Genomic DNA, 27,843 nt, shown 5'->3' with positions numbered 1-27,843 from the left:
GCTTATACCACATCCTGCTTAGCAACTTCCTTTGCCCTGTACTGCTTCCATCCCTTCTCCTAAGTGCATGTCTTCAAGAAAACGCACAAAGATCCTCTTCTACGGTTCTGCTTCCAGAGAACCCAGGCAAAAACAACCAATATTCATATATTATCTTTCAAGACTATATCTTATTAAAAAAGAGCACTTATTTGTATTCCTTCAAGAAATTTTATTTACAAGGTTCCATTTCATAAGGATATTTTTATTGCCATATATTTATAATATTGCAGAGCGTATTTTTTTATTTATTGAACATATATGGTCAACTAAAGCTTATATAACATGTTAAATAATTACCTGAGTTAGTAAAAGGTAACTCTGGTAATTATTTATTTAACATGTTATATAATTTGTTTTATATTTCTGGACATAAAGTTCTGAGTACAATTTATTGAACCTCTTTCTTCAAGGTGACACTGGTTAAAATTATCATGAAAGAGAGACTTACTAAACTGAAATAGAGAATGACATGGTGTATTTAATGGGCAAAATGGAAATAATTGATATGTTCATTACATTAATTTATAAGTAATTATTTTACATTTTTAAGGAGGCAGCCTGGTACAGTGAAAGAGCAATGGATTTCAAATCAGAAGATATTGATTCTAATCCAAAGTCACAAATAGCTGTGAGATTTCGGCAAGCTTACATGAACTCTTAAGTTATATAGATTTAAATTTCTTCAGCTGTAAAAAGGGATAGTAATATACAACCCTACTTAAATGAAAGGGCTTTCACATTTTATAGAAACTAATTAGTATTAAATCACTATACCAGTGTTTTTTTCTGTTGCTTTAGAAGAAAGATTAAACGTTGATCCTTTAATGTATATGAATTTTGCTGGGGCACCAGTCTTGGAATTGACTCTAATGTCTGATTTCTTTGCTTGTCATTTTGAGCAGATTCATAGAAATAATTTTTTTTTTTTTTTTTTGCTAACAATGAAACATTATTAGTCATACTGAGTGTATTCTTTGTAGAACTTAATTGAGTAGATTTGTCAAACACTGTGTTTAAACTTGCCTGAGATTTCCAAAAGGCCGCTGATGGCATTGTAACTCATGATGCCTGCATGGGGCTTCCGGGGTGCCATGTTATGTGCTGAAGCAAAGGTAGGCCAGCAAATCCCGCTTCTCCCTCCTTTTATAAAAAAAAGGAAAGTTAATGAAATTTGAAAAGGCATTCATATGAACGCCAAAATTAAAGCTCTAAAATTTTCACCTGATGGAGGTCTGGAACTCCGATGGGCAGCAGAGAGTTTGATATTGAGATCATCATTAGTCAGGACATCAGAACAATTAAATTCAGGGCTACTTCCAACAATTAATGAGTTCTATTAAAAAATTCAAACAGTACAGCTTTAATAATAGCTTTTACTAAAGAAACATGTAATAATGGGTAATACTGAATTCCCCTGTAGTAAAACATAACTATAAGTTGAGAAGTGGATCATTCATTAAACCAAGATGAAAAAGATGTGATTTCTGCCCTGATATTCAAGTGGGGGGCGGGGGCGGGAGGGGAAGACAGGCACGTAAATAATTATGGATAATGACATATTTCTAGGATAGAACTATGTCCAAGGAACAAGAGGAAGAGGGAATGTCACTACTCCCTAAGCTGGTTCAGGAAAAACTTCATGACTTTCACAAGATTAGCAGGTAATAAGCCAGAAGAGGTGAGGGAAGGGAGGGAGGAGAAAGAAAGATGGAGAGCTTCCTGGCAGAAGTGAATGAGAGTAAATCGGGAGAGCGAAGGACGAGCCAGAGCAGAAGTCAGATCTTTTGTGTTAGTCCCTTCAATAACTTTGCCCTTCTCAGAGTCGCTCTTTCTCCTTCGTGTGGCTTATTCATTTCTTACCTTAATTTGCACTGTTTTACTGGAAATTTTGTGAGATACAGCAGCTGGCATGTAAATCATTGAAGAAATGGCCATTCCATTGTCAACCAGAGTCACGTTATAGATCTGTACACTCTCTGTGGTCTGTAAAACAACTTGTGGGTTACACAGTACAAAATACAATCATAAAAGCAAATAAACAATCACTATTTTGGATTGATTACCTGAAAATAAATTCCATAATCCCAGCATGTCCAAATGGTAAATCCCTGTATAAGAGAACATCCAGGAAGGCCATCCTGGTTCATATAGATACCATATAAGCCCCCATGGGCTTCATTGTCAAACCACCTTTCCAGGGAATTAGACTGACCTTGAAAGAAAATATAGAACAAATAATTAAGATTATAAATCATGCTGTATAGTTTTATAGGTAGTATCGGTTAAAGTTAAAATTCTTTTAAAAATTAAATATATAATTTTGATGTAAATGTAAAAAGATAATCAAATATTTATGGTTTGGCCATTTATGATTTATTCTATTTAGTATTTACTCTTACCTAAATTGTCCCTTCTACTACTCAGAATAATTATATGCTTATTTACAAAAGTTTGGTTTAGTGTTAGTGCCCTGAACTTTATTATATTTGATTAAACTAAACACAGATTTCATTAGAAAGAGCATGACGTTGGTTTCAAACAAGGGCTAAACTTGAAACACAAGTATACCACTTGCTGTCTGTAAAATGCTTCCCCTGCACACTTTTCTGTTGCTGGCTCCTTCTGGTCATCCCATTTTCAAGGTAAGTGTCACTCCCTTGGAAGGCCTTGCCTTCTCTGACTACCTGATTCCAAGTATCACCTCAGTCATTTTACCTGGCAACTAAATTTTTTTCACTTAATCCTTTATTATTACTTATTTGTAAATTATCCATCTCCTCTCTCCTATTAGAATGTAAGCTTCATGAGAAAGGACATTGTGTCTAGCTCACTTACTACCATATTCCCAGAGCAGGAAAGGTAATGCAGAGATAGATACTCATTATTTGTCGAATTAATCTATTCATGATCTTGGGAGAGTTATTTAACTGTCTAGAACCTCAGTTTCCTCGTATCTAAAAAGTTTTAGTGCCCGATTCAGGGTTCTCTCAAAATGAAATGAAATAACCCATATAAAGTACCTCAATAAATAAAAGTTACACTCATAACTAATACGTAGGATAACTGAAGTGGATTCTAATAAATTTTACTTATGTCCAAATCAGACCAGTAACCTTAATAACTCCCTCACAACCATATACAAATTGGAGGATTCCCTATAAAGAGCAGCACCACCCCCGAATTATACTTAGTCTCCAAGGATCTGACTTCATCCTATCTTTCACTGCTTTTTCTTTTTTCTTAGTCCTTTGAGACTGACATCTTATGCTCTGCCTGGTTTCTATTTCACTTCCTGCATAAAAAGCTGTTTTCATGATCCCCCTTGGTTCCACTCAATGTTGCTCCATGGACAAGTACGGCTCCACTCCTGGACCCAGCATGGGTCATAATTCCCTTCCCAGCATCCCAGCCTCTCAACTTGGATAAGCTGATGTCTCATTCCAGAAACTTAAACTCTCAATGTTTCACATTTCAATTGCTTGAAATTCAAAAACTTTTATGGACACTTTAATTATTGAAGAATAACAACAGTGAAAAATACATTATATGACATTACATATTAGTAAATATAGTCCCAGGTCATATTTTGATCTTCAAAAAAACCAAAATAATATTCAAAGATGTTTTAGAGAAATTACATATTTTTAATTTTAAGTCAAAGAACAGCCTCTTTAAGCTGTTGAGAGCTAAAATATTTAATAAGCATATATCAAGGAATCAGTTAAATCTGTTGGCAAAGTTGTTTTTTCTCTTCAAAATGTATTTTGCATAAGAACAAAATGTATTTTGCATAAGCTTAAATCCAATATTTTTTGAATTTACAGAAGAAAATGCTGAATCAAAGAATCTTAAAAATAACTATACCGAGATACAAAAACCAATTGTAGAAGGGATACGAATTTTTCAGAGAAAATGCCATTTCTTTTAATTAAGTTTTTCAAGAGGTAAAGCCTGTAGTTTTATTATTTATTTTACTCTTTTGATCTGATAATTCATTATCTAGTTGAAAAATTAAGAGGTTATAAAGTTATACAATATTAAGTCAACAATGACCCTATTCTCACTCATCTTCTTTTTTACACTTTGCATTTTACATTTTGTGTTTCTTTATGTAAATTCAAATACCATACATATTCTCATTTTCTTCCCTTTCTTCCATAAAACATATTATACACAAAACAGTTTTATATATACAGTACTGTTCTGTAACCACCATTAATCACTTTAGAATCTCCTAGAGATTTCTCCATATCAATACACAGAAATGTAACTATTTTTTTAAAAAAGGGGTCTAGTGTTCTAACGTTTGGCTTTGTATAACCAGCCCACAATGAATGGACACAGGGCAGCTTTCAGTGTTCTGCTCTACAGACAATGCTGTGATGAATAACCTTATTCACAAATCCTTTTCTAATTGTTGTCGAGGCAACTGCTAGGTTATCAGAGTCTAAATGCTGAGCCAAAGGTAAATCCCCCCATCATTTTGCTAGCTATTGCCAGAGTCCCCTCTGGAGGGATTACATCCTTCTTTCCTTCAACCAGCAATGTGTAAGTGCTCCTGATTCCTTACAGCCTTGCCAAGAGAGCAGTTGTGCAGTTAAATCTTGATTTTTACTCACCTGATAGAAATGTATCTGAGAACTATCTGTTCAAGTCCTTTGACTTTTTCATGCTTGCAGATTTCAACACATGCATAGTGAGCATGTATTCCTTTAAAGAGGAAGCATAAGACAGTAGCATATCCCTATAGGCATGTATCTCTATACTTAAAAGTTTTGCTCTTGCAAAGTGGTAGTGGGATGAGGTACTCACTCTGTCAGTACCAGCCAAATCAAAAACTGAAATTGCTGTTAGAGTTTTGAGATCATAAACATGGAAAATAATTATCCTTAAAAGTTTATGCATTTTAATTTAGACCCAATAGTACCTTGAAGTAATCTAGCTTGTTGAGTTCTTTTGGGAAAAAGGAAATATTACATATGGAACTGACAAACAATAATTATTTATTTCTAACACATTTAGACAAGTTATTTCCTAGTTTTAGTGACTCTACGCTAGACTTACCTGAGCAAGGTTCCCCATCAATGCAGTAGCCTGCTCTTCCAAACCCGGCCACGACATTATTTTGTAAGATAGTATTGGTCCCTCTATTTATCTAACATAATAATAAAGTAAATGCTTTGGGTCAGGTTCTTACACAATTTCACGATGAAAGCAAATGTAAAACATACATAGGAAAACTAATTATGACTACACGATCAGGAGGAAAAGTTAAATTCATTATTCATCCCATTCAAACTTAAAATACAATTGAAATATTAAAATTACCTTCAGTTCTTGATGTAAAACCATCACTAGGTACTATACCTCAGACTTCATAAGAAAAGTTCACTAAAGAGGTTTGTTATTTCAGTCACTAATCCACTGTATGTGGTTCAATATTTATTTATAAGTCATAGACTAAATTCCAGTTTATAGCAAAGTTACAAAGAATTTATCACATTTTTTAGTTATATTCTATTACCAATTTGATTTATTTTAAAAAAAGACAACTAAGGCAATTCAGTGGACCACAAAATTCAATAGAAGTATTCACTAGTTTAAATAAAACCTTCTATAATAAAAAAAAAACTGGGTTAGCACAAGTTTTAGGTAATTATTAAACAATTTTATCTTATGAGCCAAGTCAAAGTGGTAGAAAATGAAAAGTATAGATAGAACACAGAAGGTTTAGTTCTTGCCTGTGGTGTCAGCAAAAACAGTTAAAACCTCAATTATTTAGAGCATATTAAACACCCATATTTTTAAGGATTATGATGAAAAAGAGTCAATGCAATTCACAGAAGTAAAATAAGTACCTTTTCTTTCATAAACAGATAACTTTAAAGTTTGGGAATTGACATTTGATTACATTCTAACATCTATTAATAGATATATACTACCTCATAAATGTATACTAAGTTTCAGGCTCTTAGCTTTTACTTTAAGGTGATTATTAATAGTTGCACAAAAACAAAATGCGATCTTTATTCCATCTTTCAAAGAGAGCTATTTTTAATTCTTTTTCATTCCTATGGCATAGGTAAGTAAAATAAAAACAAGAGGAAGCTATGTTTCCTCCAAATCCTTTCCCTGTCCTTTGTATCTTCTTGGTTGTAATCTCACTCTATATAATGCTTGGAGAAACTTCATGGGAAACAAAGAAGGCGCAATTAGTAGGACCGAATAATAGTATATAACCTTGCATATAGAATCATAAGAATTTTAGATGAGAAAGGGATTTTCGAGATACTATAGTCTATCATACTAATTTTCCATATGAGGAAGGAAACAAGTCAAAATTAAGTAGTACCTTGTGCAAGGTGCTCAGTCAATTAGCAGCAGAGACCCTGTACTGTAACTTGAAAGCAATAATTAATGTTGAAGAAGCAAAGAAATAACAGGACTATTTAAGCCAATGGATATTAACACAGAGGAAAATCTTCAATGGCTATTGGAGCTCACAGTAGCTTTTAAGAAAGTTCATTCATTCCTTTAGCTCATTTCATTAGCTCATCAATCTTTAAGCAAAAAATCGTTTTCAATAAAATTTTGAGATTTACAGTTTCTACAGAAATTATAATCTTCAATAAAGAAATTATAATTTTCTGTGGTTACAATTATAAATTTGTTCATGCTACCTCGATTGCTGCGTGCCAGAGAGTTGAACTTGAATCTTTCCTGTTCTGATAGGTTCCTGGCCAAACTGAAAGTGAAACCAAGTTTCCTCGGACTCTGTTGGCATCCCCCCATATTCTTATGCCTGGAAAAAAAATAAAGTCCCACCTAAGTAAACATACTTTCGTATTAATACTATGGGGAATATCTTTAATTTTTTACCATGAAATTAATTTTCTAGTTTGAGCTCAACAAGTGAAACCAGTACATTTTAGAGTGAGCTCTCTGAACTCTTTGATAGTGAAATTCTACCTCTTTAATAGACTACCTGAATTAGCATCTTCTGGAGTGCTTCTTAAATATATGGGTTCACAGGCTCCACCTCAGATTTTAACAAATACACAGATTAATTTTCTACACATTAAATAAGTTTGTATTATGTTTTATACTGATATTCAAGAAAGGATAACCTCTTAAAATCAAATATAATTTTTATCAAGTAATAACCTTTATTTATAAATAATCTTTTTGATTGGCATGTGAGGAGTATTTTAAAAGTCACAGTAATTTAAACTATTGGTGATTAGATAACTCACATAAGGTCATGGTTGGGTAAATAATTCTTCATGATCTATGCTGGCCAATATGGTATCCACAGCCACCTGTGACTACTTAAATGTAAAGTAAATACAATTATATTAAGTACAAAGAACAATTAAAATTAAAAATTCAGTTACTGAGTCACACTAGCCACATTTCAAGTACTCAGTGGCCACATGTGGTTTAGTAATTACCATATTAGCGCTGATAAAGACTATTTCCCTTCTCTCAGAAAGATCAACTGGACAGCATGGCCCTAGAGCTTGTGGATAAGATCGTCTCAGAAAGACATGCTATTTGGACCAAAATATTATTATATTACCTTCCCCCACTGTAAAGTGAATGATGTTATCATCTACATCCAATCCATCTGTCCCAAATACACCAATGGCTGGGGAAAAGCCATGGTGAAAAGCACAGCCTCGGATATAAGATGAGCCATGTTCTTGAATCTACAAAACATTGAGATTCAGTGAACGTTTTAAAAATAAAATAAAAATATAGTTAAGGAAAAAAAGTAGAAGTAGGTGATTTTCAGGAAACAAACCTTGATAAATAAAATACACAATTATTATTCCATGAAAGGAGATGATTTCCCAGTAGGTCTTTTAATCCTGAGAAATTTCTACATATCTTGAATCTATGATCACATAAAGTAAAAAAGTATGCTTACTTTAAAAGCAGTTTAAAAAATTCTCAAGTACTTTTCTATGCATTTATATTCCTATTATTACCTATATCATGCTAAATTACTAAAATTGATTTTTCAGAGATCTTTGATGAGCGGGGATTTTTTTGTTTGTTTTTGGATACTTTAGCCAAAGGGTTGCAATTTAAATGTCTATAGGAACCAGTCAATGAGTTGGTTAGGGGTTTCAATTTTGAACTTACAAGATTATTTTTATTTCCATAAAATATGCTCTCTCATTTTTCTTACAGCACCAGCCATCTCAGAATGTTTATTTTCCCCCTTTCGACAGAGACATGGATATGCAGACATGTTTTTCACTTGAGAAATGTAAGCAATACTCATTTTGTCTAATAGAAACTGAGAATATTTGTGGTCATTGCAAAATAAAGTAGAGATGTGAAATACTATTATAGATCTTTGATCCTTTCACGTTTTGTGCTCTATTTTTTTTTAATTTTTTTACTGACCTTAACTAAATGCATGAAATTAGCAGAATAAAATGCTGCTATGAGTCTAAAAAAATTAATGGGAAATATATTTAAGAAATTAGTTGTTTTTTGTTTTTTGTTTTTTACATTAGCTTATAGTCTTAGTAATTCTAAGGTATGGCTATTTAGTAAAGTTAAATAAAAACAAATCAAAACAAAAATATTTTACTTCAAATATGTGCAAAAATTAAAAATCAAGTACAAACCTGTCCTAGGTTAAGAAATGTTACAGCATATCTTGGATCTGTGCTATCTCTGAAGCCTTCTTGACCACTGTGGTAAAATTCCACATTACTTATTCTTGCATTTCCTAGGGGAAGGAGAGAATTAATTTTTTTTTGAAACAATAAAAAATTTTTGAAGAGCTAAAAAAAGTTATAATTTTCCAAATTAGAAATTTGTTTTTAACTTTTTCATGAAAATCTTAGTTTTTCTTTGCTCCTTTAATCCAAGTGGGGCAGTATTTCTGAACTTTTTTCCATTGCCCCCTAGAGCCTTTTTAGACATTTTTTCCTAATAGCTTCCTCTGTATTTTAATAATACAGATATATAAAAATCTCTTAATGTACAGTGGTCCTTTGGAAGACCACAAACCATTTGATAACTAAAGGTTTTTTTTCTCTCCCAAGAACCAATTTTCTTCCCCTTAGTAGTGACATTATCCCCACTGAGAATGCATGACATGGGATATAATTTACCTGACATTTCCATTTAGATTCTCCAAAGAGCTTTTAAGGGCATTAACTTTACATAATCTCTTGCTAAAATATGCATTGCCAACTATCTGTCCATCAGTTTGTCTTAAGTGCCATTGAGCTGACAAAAGCCAATTTCATAGATTAGCAATAACAGCAATAACAATCCACAAGAGATTACTTTGTGCCAAGTGCTATACTAAGTACTATCATCTCTATAAGAAAAGTGAGGCACAGAGATTTATGGCTGGTAAAAAACAGTAGAGAATGTTGATTGTTTCCAAAATGGATATCTAATAACATGCACTAGAGAAGAATTATTTTGTACTGGAAGGGAGAAATCTGTCTCAAAATTCTTGAGCCAGCAATGAGATGTATGGTGGAGAATATAAGATTAATGCGACAGAGACAGAAAAGAAATGGTCCATACAGATCACCTGCGCCTACAGAAGCCATAGATGTTTATATCACCAAACAATTTATAGGAGCAAAGAAGGGTTGTCATGGGAATAGGGCCCTTCATGGGACTTTAAATGAGACAGACATGGATTATTAGCAAAAATCAAAGCAATATCACCCTCTAATCATCTCTATTTCTTTATCCTTCAAGGGGGGACAATAGTTATGCCATTGTACTATGAGTATTAAATGAGATAACATGTGTTAAATGCTTAGGACAGGGCCTGGAATCTTGTATCATGACAATCACTACCATCATCATATCACCATCAGTTAAGCCCCTGTTAGTGAATTATCACCAATAGGTAGAAGATATAGTGGGATAGCTCTTTGCTCAAAATAAAGATTTTCTAGAATTAGAGCTGTTGCAAAATAGAATAGGCAATATTGAGAATAAGTGAGGACCTGCTGAAACAGTTGAAGTCTAGAATAGATTGAGGGATTGGAGATTGAAATATCAGTTTCCAATAAAAAGAACCAGAGTTGCTTGGAGGAAAAACTTATACCCAGTCTCAGAAAAAAAAATTACAGCATGTGCTTGCCATCTCGGAAAGTGAACAAGCTAAAAAAACAAAAACAAAATAAAACAAAAAATTAGTCAAAAGGAGGACTTGGGCACCAACAAGAAAAGGTTCTAAAGGTCAATGAGGGGGCATTTTCATCATCAAAAAGACCATCAATCACATGGATTTAAACATATAAAATATGTTTAAATATGTATCTCAAAATGATACTAACGACAAAACAAAGGAAAACAAATAAAAACTCCTTGTCATCTTTGGAGGATGCTTGGGAACCAACTCATTATTTTGAAAATTAGTTAACAAGGGGAAAGAATGAAGCATTTTCCCTACATTTCATATATAAACTTTACTTCAGGATGGTCAAATAGTTTCTTGAAGAAGCTTCTCTTTATAGAAGTTTTCTAAATCATAAACGAGGAAAGAATGGTAGAATTAAGATATTTTAAACCTCAGAAATTTAATCTAGGCAATGATCATTAATGGCTGCAAACATCAGAAAAGGAGAAACAGTCATACATTATGTGCTTACTAATTGAAAAACATACCACCAATTATGTAAAATTCTTCCCTAAGAATTAAATTTGAGTTGTTGGATCAATTTTCTAGTTCTAAAATACATATGCATAGAAAATACAAGGGAGACAGGAACAACTTAAAATTTAGGGATGCAATCACTAAATTCCAGACTGTTAGAAACACTATAGGATAAATGATCCAGCTCCTTTTATCAATAAATTGCAAGAAAATGAATAAAAGAGATTTACAATTCATAATCAATTGCACCGTGGATCTTATTTAGACCCTGATTTCAACAGAGAGTGCAAAAGGAAGGAGGGAAGGGAAGGGAAGGGAAGGAAAAAAATAAATGAACTGGGAGAATTTGAACAATCATTGGATGATAAGGAATTATTATTAACATTTTTAAGTCTGATACTTAGAGATGTTTTTAAAGAAGTCTTTTAGAGTCACAAACTGAAATATTTTTAGATTAAATAATGCCTGGCTGCTTCATTCACAATAGACAAGATATAGAAACAACCTAAGTGTCCATCAACAGATGAATAGGACAAAGAAGATGCGGTACATATAAACAATGGAACATTATTCAACCTTGAGAAAGGAGGAATTCCTGCCATTTGAGACAATATGAGTGGACCTTGATGGCATTATGGTGAGATAAGTCAGACAGAGAAAGACAAACATGGTATGATCTCACTTATATGTGGAATCTAAAAAAGCTGAACTTATACAGAGAGTAGAATTGTGGTTACCAGAAGCTGAGGAATGGGGAGAGCTGGGGAGATATTGTTTAAGGGTATCAACCTGCAACTAGAAGATAAATAAGTCCTGGAGATCTAATGCGCAGTATGGTAATTAGAGGCAATAGTGCTGTATTATAAACTTCAAAGTTGCTAAGAGACCGATCTTAATTGTTCTCATCACAAAAAGAAAATAATAATTATGTGATATGATAGAGGTATTAATGCTATCATGGTAATCATGTTTTATAAATATATCATATGAACACACTGTACACCTTAAACGTATACAATCGCATGTTAATTACATCTCAATAAAAAATATATATGGCTGCTTCAATATAATCCAGGGACTCGAAGAGAGTAGGTAGGCATATAGATAAAACAAGATTGGCCAAAGATGGTAATTGTGGTAGCTGGTAATGGGTACACTGGGATTCATTATACCATTTTCTCCATTTTTAGTATATGTTTGAAATTTTCCTTCAAACAAAATAACAGATCTGTTGTGCTTGTTATAACGTGATTTCAGGGATAATCTGCCTGATAAACTCCTGCTCTCCCCTACAGGGAAAGTAACCTTGCACTAATCAACTTGCTTTTTTTTTTTTTTTTTTTGCCTATTATAACTTCTTTGTTCCTTTTTCCTTCTGCCTATAAAATCTTTCATTTTGTATGACTCTTCAGAGCTCTTTTTAATTTGCTAGACTGGATGCTGCCTGATTTATGAATTGTTGGATGAAGCCAGTAAAATCTTTAAAATTTACTCAGTTGAATTTTGTTTTTTGAACACATGTGATCCTACAAAGAAGTGAGAATTATTTAAGAACCGACTAAACATACAAGAGACCACATTCTATTTTGTTTCGAAAAATAAAGTGAATTCATACTGACCTTTAAATGTCATCATATTTTCAGTGAATGAGCTGACCAGGACACGTGCACCAAAAGATTCTTTGAACCATCCTGGGTACTCTTCACCAAGTATTTTGATGTTCCTAGTCAGGATCCCAACATCAGCTGCTAATGTGTAGCTCTGACCTGTTTCCAGAACGTAGTATCTTTCACCTGCAACAGAAAGACAGCTAGATTGTTACCCATGCTGAGACGTACCTGTCTTTATTCATTTTTTTGTAGTTCACAGACTACATAGCTTTCTAATAAGCCAAAAGTCAACACAAACACATGGAATTGATTAGTTTTATGCTTTAACATGCACAAATGGTGACTGAAATTATGATACATTTTTATTTATAAAATAAAATATACTGAAAAGTATTTCTCTATTGACACCAAAAATATGACTATAATCAGCAATTATGAAGTTATTGCCTCAAAGGTAGTTGGCAATCACCTCAAATTCTACATGACAAAACTGTTTTAAGGCAAGTTGAGAAGCTTCTTGTAATTTTAATAGATGAGGAAATGAGGTAGAAAAGTAACAGAATTGCCCAAAGCCATGTGGAGTATCAGGGATTCATACAGATATTACCTCTCCTGACCTCTAAACCTTGGCTTGTCCCACTTTTCCTGTGGAGTATTTTGCATCAACCACAATTCTTTGTAAATATGTAGTAGCACAGCAAGCATAGTCTGTAAATTTATATCTTAATGATTTATAAAATATAACCTAACATACATTCTACATTTCTAGATATCTTATTCAAAATTTTAAGATAAGCAGGTACATTTCAAACAGAGGCAAATGTTTGGTAGTTTAAAGGAAAGACTATTTTTTTTTTATGTCAAACTTCAAACACTTTTTGTTTTATGATTAAAATGTTCTTCAATAAAATATTTTCCTTTTGATTTACAGAAAAAAAGTATGTGATATAGAATGATAGACACGTGTGCTTCTATTAAAATACTGCTTTAAAAAGTCCTTTTAAGTTTCTTTCTCATGTAGTTCAAATATCCACCGGGCTCTCACACCGCCTTAAAAGCTGGAGTTCTCATGAGCACCAGAAGCATCTGAGTGGTTTCTCTAACATTCCACTCCTGTCTGCTTACACTTTCCGGGATTCAGATGAAGGCAGCACGTTGAATGGAGAAAGGCTGGGGTGCTGGGAAGGCCCTGATCCTACAGGCTGAAAGATGGTCTTCAGATGATTCTGATTAATTTCCTCTCTCCTGGAGAATTACGGTTTTACCATCTGGCTTGTCTAAATGCAGTTACTGCTGAGGAATGTGTCAATGAAACAAATCAGGACAAAGATGCTCTCAGATCAAGGGTTGTCAAATTTTAGAGTGTATAAGAATCACCTGGAAGCCTGCTTAAAAGAGCCAGCTTATCCCACAGAATGTAATGCAGTAGGTCTCTGCTCAATATTTGACACAGAATGAGAGAATGCTTACAGCAGGGAATCTACATAGCCCACATATAAATAGTAGCACTCCTTGGGTACCAGTGTCCATCTGAATGAAAAGCTACTCTGAAATATTTGTGGGATGTTTCATCAAAATATTGTATTTACAGAGAAGAGCACTAAAATGCGAATACTTCAACACATTTTAATTATGTATCTGCTTGGTTAAAAACAGTCACTTACCGAGGTGAGTGTAGGAAAGGGTATCGTTGAGAAAGAGAATTTTGTGATCATGCAGGACTTTAACGATGCTTCTAGTTTCTGTCTGGTGGAAATCATAGCTCGTGGTTGTTATCACAATCTCTTCTCCCTCCTTAGAAAAATTCAAGTGCCAAATACAAGAACAATTAAAAAAATAGGTTTATATTTCTTAACAACTGTTAGGTTAATTTAATTTATATCTGATTAGAATCATACTACCAGAGGGAATAAATAATACATTTAGGTCTCTAAAATAAATATGTTTTTGTCTGATATTAAGAATTCTAAATTTTGAATTATCTCTGCATTTCCTTATATTTAATTCAGTAATTTAATAAAATCACAGGCTATATACATTTAAAATTTAATATCAAAGGTAATATATTCATATTTTTATTAAAAACCGGTCAGGACAAAATTCTTAAGACTTAAATTTCCAAGAATTTTTTTTAACACAATTAACTATCACTTGATATTCCTAAAAGGTGAGAAAAAATAGAAAACTTAAAGAGCAAGAACAAGTTTTAGAATCTGTATATTGAATATGATAAACTCCATCTTTTCATCTAGTTCTCTGCTCAAATGTACTTGTAGGGAAGGAAGAATAATTTTGTCTTTACTCTTCTAAGTTCTGTAACAAAAGACAGATTAACAAGAGAAAAAAATATAAATTTATTTAATGTAAGTTTTATGTGACATGGAAGCCTTCATAAAGAGATGAAGATCTGAAGAAATTGTTAAACCTGAGCATTTTTATGATAGGTTTGATGAAAAGTGGAGAGTAGTGAGAAAATGTGATAGAGTATGAGTTAAGGGCAATAAACTGGGATAACCAGCAAGGCTTGTTCATTCAGATTCCTCCCTGTGTCCCTTTGTCTTCAGAGATAAGGATAGTCTTTTTTTGCTGGGTAAGGGAGGACACTTCATATGAAGGTTTATGACCTGCTTCAGGGGAAAATAGAAACTCTCTTCTGCACAGGCTCTTTCTCAAGTTCTGTCATCTTAAAATATTCAGGGTTTTGAAGTAACAGGTCCAGAATTTATATTTTGGGATAGCATGTCCCAAACTCCACCATACGGTTGAGAAAGGCCTTCTCCGACCACACTATTCAATGTTATCAGCTACCCTCAACCATGGCAGCCTATCGCACTACCCGTTTTATTTCCTTCATCATGCACATTATAATCCAAAATTAACACATTTTTCATTTAGTTCATTTGTGTTTGCCTCTCCTACCCCAGTGCAATTTCTACTATAGTTTGACCAGTTTCTTCATGACTAAATCCTCAAGGCTTAGAATATCTGATACTTGGTTAAATATTAACAAAACATTAGTTGGATAAATAATATGCAGAAAACATTAATTGGATAAATAACAGGAATACTGAAATCATTTCATTCCTCTTTAAAGTAATCACGCCTCAACTCTTTCAAATAAAAATATATTGTAAGTAGGTGATAATGCCTCCCAATAAATCCTTCTATTTACTGATTTTAAGCTACATTAAAAGAACCAACCTGTGTGTTTCATGATTTGTTTTGATTTACTCAGACTAACCTTTCTCTGTTCTGTGAAGTGAAAGCTCACTCTTAGCAGAGAGGAACTGGCTGAGACCTGAGAGCTCAGAAGAGGAACTCAGCGATTTCCCTGACTCTCTAGCATTAAAATGAGTAATTGTAAAATGTGTGAGTCCCTGGACTATGCGCACCTATCAGTAAAGACAGAAATTGCCACAACTCACATTTTACCAAAATATCTCATTTAACAGTCATTATTTGAAAATCACTGGGTATCAGGATTTGTTTTCTTTCCAAATGCTTGACATATAAAATCACAAATTAGAAGAGATAACCAAGATAATAAAATGTATTTAAAATAATTTGATTTTCTGTTTTGTAAGGATTTGTAATAAACAAAATTCTTTCCCCCCAAACTTTCATATTTCCTTTTCATAACTGATATATACATAATATTCTTTATATATTCTGGAGCACCTCTGCGACCACAATTTTTAAATGCCTGTTTATCAGGTCAGTGTTTTGAGGACAAGCTGATGGCAAAATATACATTTGTCATCTGGTTGATCATATGAGAAATAAATGTCTATCAGAATAAAGAAGAAATTTTTTTAAGTTGATCCATTGTATGTATTCATTTTCCACCACCTAGTATTTCCTCTACCTGCCAATCCACAGCATCCATCAGAGACAGCACTTTGGAACCTGCCTCTGCGGTTTCAGAGAGTTTAGTTTTATATATTGAACGTGGAATTCCATGAAGATCCAGCTCACCAAACACCCCTGCAGAAGAAAAATACACGTCTACTTATTCACCACACAGTACTGAGTATAAAATAAAACAGTTCATTGATACATTTTAATAAGCTATTAAACATTTTAGAATGAATGAAATGAATTGGGGTTATCATCTCAGGGCTTTGACCTTTTGACCCACTTCTAGGAATCTGGTCCTTAGAAATTAAAGCCAGTACTCAAGACACTTGAATGAAGATGCTTACTACAACAATATCTGAAAATATTAGAAAACCAGAATTAATCCAAATGTATGTCAATAGAACTATGGGGTAAATAATAGTATCCTAATACCATGATGTAATATGCTATAAAAAGGAAGAGTGTTATCTATAGGTATTGATCTGGAAAGATATCCATTGTATGTTAAATGAGAAAAGAAAATTTTATAGTAATATACATAGTTTGACTATGTTTTTGTAAAAGGCACAATACTACCACCACAAATCAATATACGTAATATGAATATAGGCATAGATAAAAAACATAAAAAGACATGTAAAAATTGCTAACTAATACTAGTTTCCTCAAAGGGGAGTAGAACTAGAAAGATGTATATTTTTTCTTAATATTTTTCTTGATATTGTTCTGTGTTGCTTGAAATGTTATTTTAGTAGTAAAAAATAAACACATAAAAGCAAATGTATATATATTTTTAAGACAATTTGTCTGTCTCAGGAGAGCTGACTAATTTAATCTGAAGCCATTTTTTATCCCCTTATTTACTGATTGTTAATGTTTTAGAAATTATACAGTAGAGAAACTACAGCACATAATCTTATGTGTCTTTTAAATAAATTTGCAGTAGCATTAATAAAAGCAGTTATTTATTGTGACAAAATTCAACCCTCTCAGGTCATTTGCTTTCCAGGCTCAAATAAGTATGGCCATATAAATGCAACTGGTAAATTAAAACAGAGGATCAGTTGACTCTGTTATTAGTTATTTACAGATTATTAATACTATAAATGTAGTAATATATAAGAAAATTACCTTTCAGGAGAAAAGCACTAAAATATGCAAAGTATTATTGCTTACATAAATGAAAGATTATAAAGAAAACCAGACTCAAGAAATAACATACATATGGAGGAGTTTGTTAATGTTAATTTTGCAGTGAAGTACATTTTGGTTTAAAATATACACATCTCTTTTAATGTGACATGATTTAATTTTTAAAAATCTATTCTACTTTTACAACCTTTTACTATAAATAAGTGTCTATAAATGTTTCTGATACCTTAACATCATGAACTGATAACAAGTACTGCAGTGCTGTATGTTTTAAAGTAGATTCTTAAAACTGATATGAATGACATCTTTGTTATCTGGAAACACATACCTAAGACCTTTGATCCTTGATTTGGTCCTTCTGGAAAAGCCCACTCTGGAGTAGAATGATTTCCTCTAAGAACAATCTGTAATTCTCCTTTAAAAGGGTTATCTTCCCAGCCACCAATTAATCTGCCTCCCTGCAGTGAAGCAGAAAATTGTCAATGCTTAAAAACTGAGCAGGAAAAACTCCCTCATAAAAAAGGAATTAGGAAGACTGGAAGCCTCCCCTAGTAAAAATGAACGAATTCTGTTATACAAAGAACAGTATTATAACTAGAAGTGACCTTAATTTAATCCATACACTTTGGGATAGGCAATTTAAACAATTTTTCCAAAGTCGAATTCAATATCTACTTACTGTCAGAACTGGACCTAAAACTGAGACTCCTAAGACTTAAACTAGTGCTGTTTGAACAGATTACACTGTATTTTAAAATAATATGACATATATAAAATAAACTCTTCTACTTATATCCGAGTTATGCCATTTATGAGCCATCATTATTAATAACAGCTATTATTAAATGCTTGCTGATTCTATGTCAGGCATAATGTGTAAGGTTTTACACACATCATTTAACCTTTACACTAAACTGATGAATTGGTATTATTTTCATTTTATAAGTGAGAAAACGAATGCTAAAAGTGGTTAAACAACTTACCCAAGGTTACCCAACTATCAAACTATTCAATTGTAGCTTTAATTTACCTTAAACCTCATGTATCTAACCAAAATATCACACATCTTTAAAGCATTAAGAGCTTAGTTTTACCAAAGAAAACCTACTGCATACTTTTATTTTTTTAATGGTGATTAATAGTTTTTTGGTTAGGACATTCTTTTTATGAAAAATAATAAAAGAACTGACAGACAAACTGCTTAAACTGTTACACAATCAAGACCATCTGTGTCTTCTGAGAGAATGAAGTGACTGTTCCAAACTACTGAAATATTTTTATTAGTCTGCTTCCATTTTCATAATTCCATCTATGTCCATTCATTAATAAATACTATTTTTCTTTTTTAGAAAAGCTTAAAATCTTTTCTTTTTTTCCAGAACTCCTGGGGATTCTCTGTTGGTTAAATCAAACCGTGAGTTTAGCTGCACCTAATAACACAAATATTCTACGTGGGATTGAAAATGGGTGAACCTTACACTCAAAAATAGCATGATAATTACTCCTCAAGGAATGCTTAGTCCACAATATAAAAGAGAGCAGAAATGTATTAGACTTATATGAGGCTCGTATTTCATAGGCTAGAGCCAGCTGTGGTTTTTATTCACATCAATTGAATATGCTTTCTTATAGTTTTTTTCAATAAATCTTCAACATCTCAGAATTTGGTTAATAAGGACATAAATTATAAGACCCATACTCTTACCTGCAGTGATATGTAGGTAGCATTCAAAACAATTTTTCTGTAAGAAGACTCTGTAGCTTCCACATTATGTTTATCTTCCAGTTCGAGAACACCCCAAATAACGAGCCTTTCCATTGGTGGAATATCTGTGTCTGCTACAATCCATGTTCCTACAAAACGTTACTTTCATATAAGAAATATAATATTGACGACCTTATCAGTGAGTCCTCTTTTGAAATTTGTGATCCTTTTTTCCACACAATGACTGACTCTTGTCTCTCCCATAAAATCTATAATTCTTAATATTCAGGTTCAAGTCCAAGTAAAAACCAGCGGCTAAGTTTGGTATCCAGGACACAATAATAGAATCTATCTCCACATTTGCTCTTTCCTAAGGTGTGCTGCGTAAAGGTGGAATAATAACTATTGTGGCATCTATCTTAATATTGCATAAACACAAGCATTTTATTTCTTTATGTATTTACCTTGAGGAATAACCACATTTGCTCCTGGGTGAGGTATGGTATAATTATTTTCCCGAGATGATTGCCAAAAAGAATCATTTGACCATAAGCTGAAAAGAGAAGAGAAATAGTTTCATTAAGTATTATCTCTATATATTTAATGACCATCTCCTAGGGCATAGCACTATACTAGATGTTTTGGGAATGATAGAATGCAAATTAAATAGTTTGTAATTCCATTAAGTAGACAAGCTAACATGTGCAATTAGTATCATACTCGACACATGCAACTACATATACAGTTTTTTCTCCATTGAAGAAAACTTCCTTTCTATCCACAGTCTGAATCACTTTTTCTGCCACTAAATCCTTATTGTGATAACTTAATTTTGCTGCTCTGAATGTGTCATCAAGATGTTTTGTGATCTCAGGCAATTCGGTTGAAGCCATTGGGCTTCACTTCTATAAGAAGGGAATTGGTCTAATAAATCAGATCTAACATTCTGTAGGTCTGAGATTACCGGTAACATACACACATAATTCTTGTGAGATTTTTCCATTTTCTCATAAGGCTCAAGGGAATTAATGAGTATGGAAGTGCTTTGTGACCTACGAGGCACCATGCAGGTGGGAGACATTATTCTCTCACCCAGGAGTGGCATATGAAAAGGATTATGTCAAGTGCTATTGAAGATATTAACAATCAAAAGGCCCATGTACTTACTTATATGTGGCTGGTCGCTTCCTGGGAACTGGATTTCTTGATGGGGGGTGTACAGGGAAGCAATCCTGAAGAACGCAGCAGTAAGCTTGGAAATTAATGATAACGTCTTTCACATCAGGATCGAGGGTCCCAGAAATAGGCTGGCTGTGATCAAGGTCACTTCTCCCTGACACTGAAAGTGAAGCAAAGCAGTTTAATATGATGATCAGGCTATTTGAATGTAAACAAAATCATGGCAATTTGAAAATATTCTTTATATAGTAATGATATAATTCAAATGTATGGAACAGGTATGAGGAAATTCTGACAAAATGCACATCTTATTGAGAAGCATATAGTCAAAGTATCTTGATAAAAGTAAATATTTTAGAACACAATATTTATTCATAAATACTTTTATTTTTGAAACATAAATAATAGAATGAAAACAAAATATTCGACAGCTTTCATTGTACTCATTTTCTCTAATTTTATGAAATAAATTTTGGGGCCATATTTAAGAGTGTTCATGTTATCTCCAAACATAAAATATAAGTTTTTAATTCAACTCAAAGGTTTTTCCAGCATAAATTTCATCTCTAGTCCTTTTATTCAACAAATATTTCTTGACTTCTTCTATGTACAGGGTACTGTATAACACATTTGTCCATTAAACAATTTTCTCCTCCTTTAGACAACGCTTGGCTGAAATAATCACTTCTGCCTAAAGAATACATACCCAGGTAATATAGAGTACTAGTGTTTGCTTCAAGGTGCCAGTCTCCATTCTTGCTGGAATTCCAATTCAAAGGATTTGAAGAGCCATTCCTCATGTCGATAACATTAAACATATCAGGATTTTGAGTGAAGTTATGAGATATGATGACATAGTCTTCTTCCTATAAAAGTTTACAAAAAAGTGACGTTTTATATGTAAATATTCTGTATCATATATATTAATTTTGGTGACATATAATTAGCCTCTATATTAAGACTTAAGTTTTGGTTTTAGTTTTCAATTTACATTTATTAACATTTTACACATCTACGGCAATAATGCTAACTCTTATCACTAAGGCAATGAAAGCCTTTATATATATCAACATGCACATATATGTATGTTTTTAGAGAATATTCATTTCAGTAACGCTAGGTTTTTTGTTGTTGTTGGCTGCACATATGTAGTATAAAGTAGAAGAACATGAATGGAGATGAAAACACGCAATTCAGGATACTGGATACCATTAGAGATGGAGAGTATGGAATGAGATCAGAGTAACCCATACAGGCTACTTCCACTTCATCTAAAATGTTTATTTCTTTTAAAAAAAATTGAAGGTAAACATTCAAAGAATGTTAGATTCAGATGTGGCTGGGTGGTGGGCACACAGGACTTGGCCTATTAGCACTCAATAAGTGTTAGTTATTATCATGATAACAGTAACAGGGCATAAGTTTAGTATTACGGGAATATGGCAGAAAGATCGCTTACTTCTCATCCATAAACAAGGACCCCTTTCTTGGGCTTGCTTCTTAGATTTAGAGTGGGTTGTGGAATGTAGGCATATTGGTGTAAGGCTGAGATGTAGGCTGTGACTGAGTAATACACAATCATAATTATTGGAAGATGGATTTTATAGCTCTTTGTTTACCTTAAATCCATAGAATGTTGAAGTATATGATATGTTGGTTATGTGATCCACACCTTTAAAATACCAGTTAATGTGCTTTGCATTTGGAATCAGAGCCATCCATCCAGACATATGAGTCAGTCGTTTCTTCTGAAAGGGAACAATGCTTGTGCCTGTAGGAGAACATAAAACAAATAATAGTAATCTCTACCTCTAGAAAATTCATCCTTTTATGAAGAAAATAAATGTAAAATATTGGTCTAGTCTATGGAAGTTTAAAGAGGTTTGTATAGCATTTCATTATTCATGTTCTAAAGTCTTTGTTTAACTGAAGGCTCCAATGTTTAATATTACATTTAACTGAAACATAAAATGACTTTCTCACTTGGAATTTTGAATTGAGAAGGAGCTTTTATTCCTTAGGGAAAGAAAAATTGAAACATGACAATTATGACTATGATGACAGAAATGCTTAAATATATTAATTCAATTATTTAAATATCATTGATCTAAAATAAATTCCATTTCTACTCTTTTAATAACTTAATAATTGATTTGCAAGGTATGAAAACATAAGTTCTGATTCTTTATTAGATTCTCCTATATTTGTTGAGTGAATCAAAATCTGCATACCAAATATTAGTGAAAAGTTTGATTTAGAATTCTTAAGGAACTAGGCTATAACTAGACATACCACAAATACTGGCCATGATACCTTAAATTTTGAGAGTGATGAACTTGGACTTGAACTACTCGTTATGGGAAAAACTATATAATTTAGTAATGCTTTGGTTATAAGAGAGTGCCTAACAACTTCAGTAAAAGATTTGAAAAGATCTCTTACAATATAAAGAAAAGATCTGTGATTATCTATATTCTATATTTTTCTCTCCCTTCTCTCTCTCTTTTCATCTCTGATCAAATTTTATGTGAAATTTGCAACCTCTTCCCTTATAAATTTAAGAGGAAGAAGCTAGAAGCAAGATTATAAAATAAACTGTCATCATTTTGGGGGGAGGAATAAGGCAAAAAAATAATTCCAGTATCAAGGGGGTACAAATTCATTCATTCCTAGGCTTATGAATTAGTTTAGAAAGGCCTATGAGCAGAGGCGCTAAAACACAGTTTCAAAAAATCTGCAATGTATGAGAAGAGCTATAATTTGGATCATTCAGCAAATTCACTCCTCTCTCCTTCTTCAGGGCAGAATAGATTGAATTCTTTGGTCCATGGGGATATTAGCAGAATTGACATTTGCAAAGGCTTGAAGAGTGCTTGCTGGAGGAAGCTTGTGGTTTGGGCCTCTGCATTGTCAATGAAATGAGGCTCCCCCAGGTACCTGCTCTCCCTTCAACCTGAGCCCTGCAATGAGCACATGTGGAGCAACCTGAACTGGGGAGGAGCAAAGTCCACTGGATCCTCACCTCGAAGCAAAGCCTCCCAGTTGAGCCTGGCCTAGATCAGCCAACCTAGTCTTCAGACATGTGAGCGAAAATAAATGATTGGAGGTTTCACCTATCGAGTTGAGAATGGTCTGTGGCGAAGGAATAGTTGACTTATATAAGAGCTAATTAAAATCATCCAAATTCTCTAGAATTTATTCCTATTTTTGCCAGAATAAAACTCCACTGAAGTTTGCTGATATATGGAATTATATTTGAATCTGACATTTCTTGATAATTCAGTTTCATAAGTAAAACTAACTTTCATTTTCAAAGTTCTTTGTGTTCATCTTAAATTTTTTCAGCTACAATCATTTTCAGTATGTTGATTTGAAGCATTGTGGACTGAAATGAAGATTCTTGGATATTGACATTCATTTAAAAAAATAGGATCATAATGAGTAAGTGTCTCAAACTAATTGACTCTCTGGTCTAACTTTATACATATATTCACTTAAAGATACATCATCATGTGTGAGATGCTTTGGTATGTGTATAATTTTACTGATCTAGTAAAATTGTTGAGCTCTTGATTCACTTGGTATACATATAAAATCAAAATAAGTGATCTATTTTTATATTTTTAAATTTTAGTAGTAAATCATTTCAGTTGACTTTAATGGAGAGAAAATAAAAATAGCCAAACTTGCCTATTGAAAGTTGATTTATTTTTTATGTCACATTAAAAAGCAGAGTGCCTGGCATGATGTTTTCTCTGCTCTGGAGTTTGGTGTGAGCACTACAACTACTTCCATTATAAATCACTACTTAACGGAGTCCCTGCTATTTGCAATGTCTTGTGTTGGGCTTTGTGGGTGACAGAAAGATAAGTTTACAGATCTTGCCCTCATGGTGTTCACAGGTTAGTAATTAAATAAAAATCTTAATTCTTGAAGGGAGTAGGCCAGAGGGCACAGGGAGACTGCACAAGGAAGTTACGATCTCATGAATTCAGAGATATTAGACTTTTTTAATCAAAAAGAAAAAACACAAATAAACAAACAAAAACTTAAAATTATGACTACCACCACCTCCCCCAAAAATGAATAATTAAAGGTATACATACTTTGTCATGTTGTATTTTTAAAATAACTTACCTAGAAAGGTTGCACATTTCTAAGTGTTCTGTAAAACTATCTTAAACTATGTCTTATCAAATACTTATGTGCAGTCCACTCACGTCTGTGCTGTAAAGTATTTAGGGAAATGATTAAAAGTGTATTGTACATAACTACTTTATGACATAGTAATTAAAACACTAAATTATTATCTCGCCAGAGAAAATAATTTTATTTGCTTTTGCTGTTTTAGTTCCTTTTTGTTTTAGCCTGTCAATTTTTAATTGAAAGAAAACATTCATAGATACTCTGCTTAAAATACTGTTTATTGTGTCATGGTCTCTAAAAGATTAAGTAACATTGCATTTGGGACATCTAGTTATGAGATAAAAAGAAATGGTTTCTGAGTTTATGTCATTAAGCCACCGAGACAGTGGGTGTAACTATAACTCAGATAGTAGGTATATGATCCTTTTGATTAAGTCTAATGACTTATATCATTATAATAAATGATAGAAATGGTGCTGCATACTTACTGGTTGCCCTGCAGATCTGCTGTCCACCATTCTCCACGAGTTTAGACAGTGAGAAGTACAAGGAGGAGAGAGGGAAGGAGGAAGGTGAAAGCAAAGTACCTCCCCTGACTTTCTCCCTGTGGGGAGGTAGGGGGGTTCCAGCATCTCTCAACCAAGGGCACACCTCGGTCAGGCAGCCTGCTCCACATAGCTCTGTGTGTGTCTGGGTTCCTATAACTGTTCCTTCCCCTCACTTTTTTAAGGCCAGCACCTTTGTCCTATTAGCCCTTCGAAGAGATCCTTGGTAGCTGTTCTCTGGATGCTGGAGATACAGGTGGAGGATGCTGCAATGCACCTGGGGTTCCTGGTCTCAGTAGGAGTATTGGGATCCACAAGTGGCAGGAAGTAGCACTTAACCATCAGATATATAGGTCGGTTTAATTAACACAATAACTATTGACGAGAGGAATAATCAGAATATTCTGATCTGCAGGAATTTCTGGTAATAGCTGATTGATCTTGGGGTTCCTTAAAATGAAGTACGTGGGTAGCGAGCGCACTAAGGTGATGTTTGGTATATATAGAAAGAAAAATTAAATGTCTTGGGGGACTAAAATAGTAATTCAAGTTACCTAAGTGGAAATTCACTGTTTCTTACCTATTTCCTAGATCCTAGCCATTTCACAGACTGGGAGCACCCCTTTCTCACTGAGTGGGAGGAATCTGTGACCATTTATCAAGATACTGCATACTAAGGAGAGGAAACTGTCCAGACTTTCCAAGAGTTGTTAGATCCTGGCTCTGAACTGATACGAATCTTCAAACACCTTAATAGCCACTGTGCTTACATGGTCTACCAGCCAGAGTGGGAGCTTATGAAGGCCAGAAAAGAGATTGCATCTCCACTTAGTCTCACAACTGAGTCCAGTGAGGCCAATGACTCATCTTCTGGTTATAGTAGGAATAGATACAGAACTCTGTGAGAATATATAGTGGGAATAAATATAGAACTCTGTTTGAAGGGCAGAACTTGAAATTCTTATAAGAAATATTTTAATAAGAGGATCTGATAACATGGATTAGAACCACAAAATTCCAGCATTCCCTCATTAATTTGACATGGGTAATTTTAGCAGCCATAGTGTGACTGGTATAATCATGCTACAGATTTCCAAAATTTATTTGGCATAGATTAAGATGCATGATTTTAGTTTTAAATCGCAAGTTTCTGCCTTGTAAATATCATTAAATGTGGATATTCTGATAGAGTTTTTAAGTAACATTATAAATGTATTTACAATATATTGAAGAAAAATACTTAATGTTGACAGTACAGGAGGAGAAATAAGTGCCCCTGGATTCTGTTGATAGTCTCTTTCTATACTTTTGGTTCCTTATTATATGCTTAGATTAGACCTTGATTATTATAGTTTTGCATACTGTTATCAAAAAGCTACATCATTTAGATTTACATTAAAAATGTAGAAAACTATATTCAATAATGACCTGTTTAGCAAATCTTTATGAATGTTTTTTCTATTTTCCAAAATCTGCAGTCCACCGAAACAATATATGTGAGAGTGGATTAATTGTAGATATTTTCAATAATAACTCTTAGACAAATGATGGCTAAATGAATGGATGGAAAGATAAATAGATAGATATATAGATCTAAGCCATTCAGAGCAGGCTAGATCAGGTATAACGGGAGTAGATATATTTAGTAACTAGAAGAATTCCCACATTGGTTCCCTAACTAAAGGAGTGAGAGAAAATCTAGACGGAAGGGTTGAGTGAATACTCTAAACATCATGCCTCCACACCCCCTTCCCAAGATAAACTAAAAGCAATTCCAAAACCTTGCTGGGGGAAATGCAGATATTAGTGCCATAATGAAAGATCTGGGAGATGCAAGGATCAGAGTTCCCACCACAACCCCATTTAACTTGCTGGTTTGGCTGGTGCCAAAGCCAGATGAATCATAAATAATGACAGTAAATTAATACAGTCCAGTCAGGTAAAGATGTTAACCATACCTGGTGTTCCAGATACAGTAACTTTTCTGAAACAAACCAGTACATCAATAGTCTCTGGCGCTGGTATGCAGCTATAGACCTAGTAAATGCTCCCACGACTCATTTCAATCAGTACAGATAATCGAAAGCATCTGCCTTTGGAGGCAGGAACAGTGGTATATATTTATTATCTTGCTCCAAAGGCTTTGTCAACCTTCCTGCTCTGTGTCATAATATTGGCTGGCAGTTCCTTAGTCAACAGAATATCGTGCTGATCCATGCATTTATTCAATATTCCAAATATGCCCATTTTTGTTTGTTTGTTTCCTGCCTGGCTTCTAACATATAAATATTATGCTTTTCCAATATTCTAAACAATGAGTGACAATTCAAGAAGATGATGATAAAAATTGAGGAAAATATATTTAAATGAGTGGTTTAAACTATTCTATTCCACTTACCAAAAGAGTCTGAGAGAACCACATCCTTTTCAAGCAGAGACACTGGAGAAGGCTTGTTGAACGCTAGTCGGTGGAAGCTGACAGAGGCGTCGCAGACAGACCCAGGGAACCCCATGCTCCACTCGGCTTCTTGCGTGCAATGAGAAGGGTCCAGCAATGAGCTGTGTGGAACAACTGTGTGCCCTTGGTGACCTAGGAAACGAACGCACACAACATCTTTCCTATTTCATGTTGTAAAACTAAAAAATCAAACTGTCTGCAACATAAAAATACTGTCACCCACAGTACTGCTAATAAAATCTAAAAGTCCTGGCAAATATTTTTGGAGGGTGGCATGGAACAAGAGGACTTCATATGGGGGCTTTGCAGCAGACCCTTTGGTTAGAGAGTTAATTGCGTATGTAGCTGAAACACCCATGAGAGCCACAGTAGGAGATGAGAAGTGGGATAAGTAACTTGGTCAGAGATACACAGAAGAATTCAAATCCAGGCAGTCTAACCATAGAGCCTGTACTCTTAACCAATGGATTGCCAACTAACATTTAAAATCTAAGCCAAAT

The 27,843-nt window shown here is 33.6% G+C and overlaps 1 protein-coding gene across 1 annotated transcript in view; it reads right to left on the bottom strand.

Annotated features, from left to right (window-relative positions):
• Positions 1-27,843, bottom strand: part of LOC105292249 (fibrocystin-L-like) — a gene marked incomplete at its 5' end in the record, with an annotated part of 117,123 nt that overhangs the window by 28,190 nt on the left and 61,090 nt on the right. The window contains 18 exons of the mRNA XM_023530776.1: positions 1,066-1,182; positions 1,264-1,375; positions 1,903-2,025; positions 2,106-2,254; positions 5,107-5,197; positions 6,723-6,844; positions 7,622-7,751; positions 8,685-8,788; positions 12,310-12,483; positions 13,965-14,094; positions 16,166-16,284; positions 17,639-17,768; positions 19,016-19,164; positions 19,480-19,568; positions 20,183-20,354; positions 20,901-21,060; positions 21,814-21,965; positions 27,284-27,475. Of these exons, the coding sequence (XP_023386544.1) occupies positions 1,066-1,182; positions 1,264-1,375; positions 1,903-2,025; positions 2,106-2,254; positions 5,107-5,197; positions 6,723-6,844; positions 7,622-7,751; positions 8,685-8,788; positions 12,310-12,483; positions 13,965-14,094; positions 16,166-16,284; positions 17,639-17,768; positions 19,016-19,164; positions 19,480-19,568; positions 20,183-20,354; positions 20,901-21,060; positions 21,814-21,965; positions 27,284-27,475 (2,415 nt within the window). The remainder of the gene's footprint in view (positions 1-1,065; positions 1,183-1,263; positions 1,376-1,902; positions 2,026-2,105; positions 2,255-5,106; positions 5,198-6,722; positions 6,845-7,621; positions 7,752-8,684; positions 8,789-12,309; positions 12,484-13,964; positions 14,095-16,165; positions 16,285-17,638; positions 17,769-19,015; positions 19,165-19,479; positions 19,569-20,182; positions 20,355-20,900; positions 21,061-21,813; positions 21,966-27,283; positions 27,476-27,843) is intronic.

The sequence above is a fragment of the Pteropus vampyrus genome, unplaced genomic scaffold, assembly GCF_000151845.1.
Source record: "Pteropus vampyrus isolate Shadow unplaced genomic scaffold, Pvam_2.0 Scaffold54, whole genome shotgun sequence".
NCBI lineage: Eukaryota > Metazoa > Chordata > Mammalia > Chiroptera > Pteropodidae > Pteropus > Pteropus vampyrus.
The sequence above is the reverse complement of the archived record's forward strand: the minus strand, read 5'-3'. Positions and strand labels throughout refer to the sequence as shown.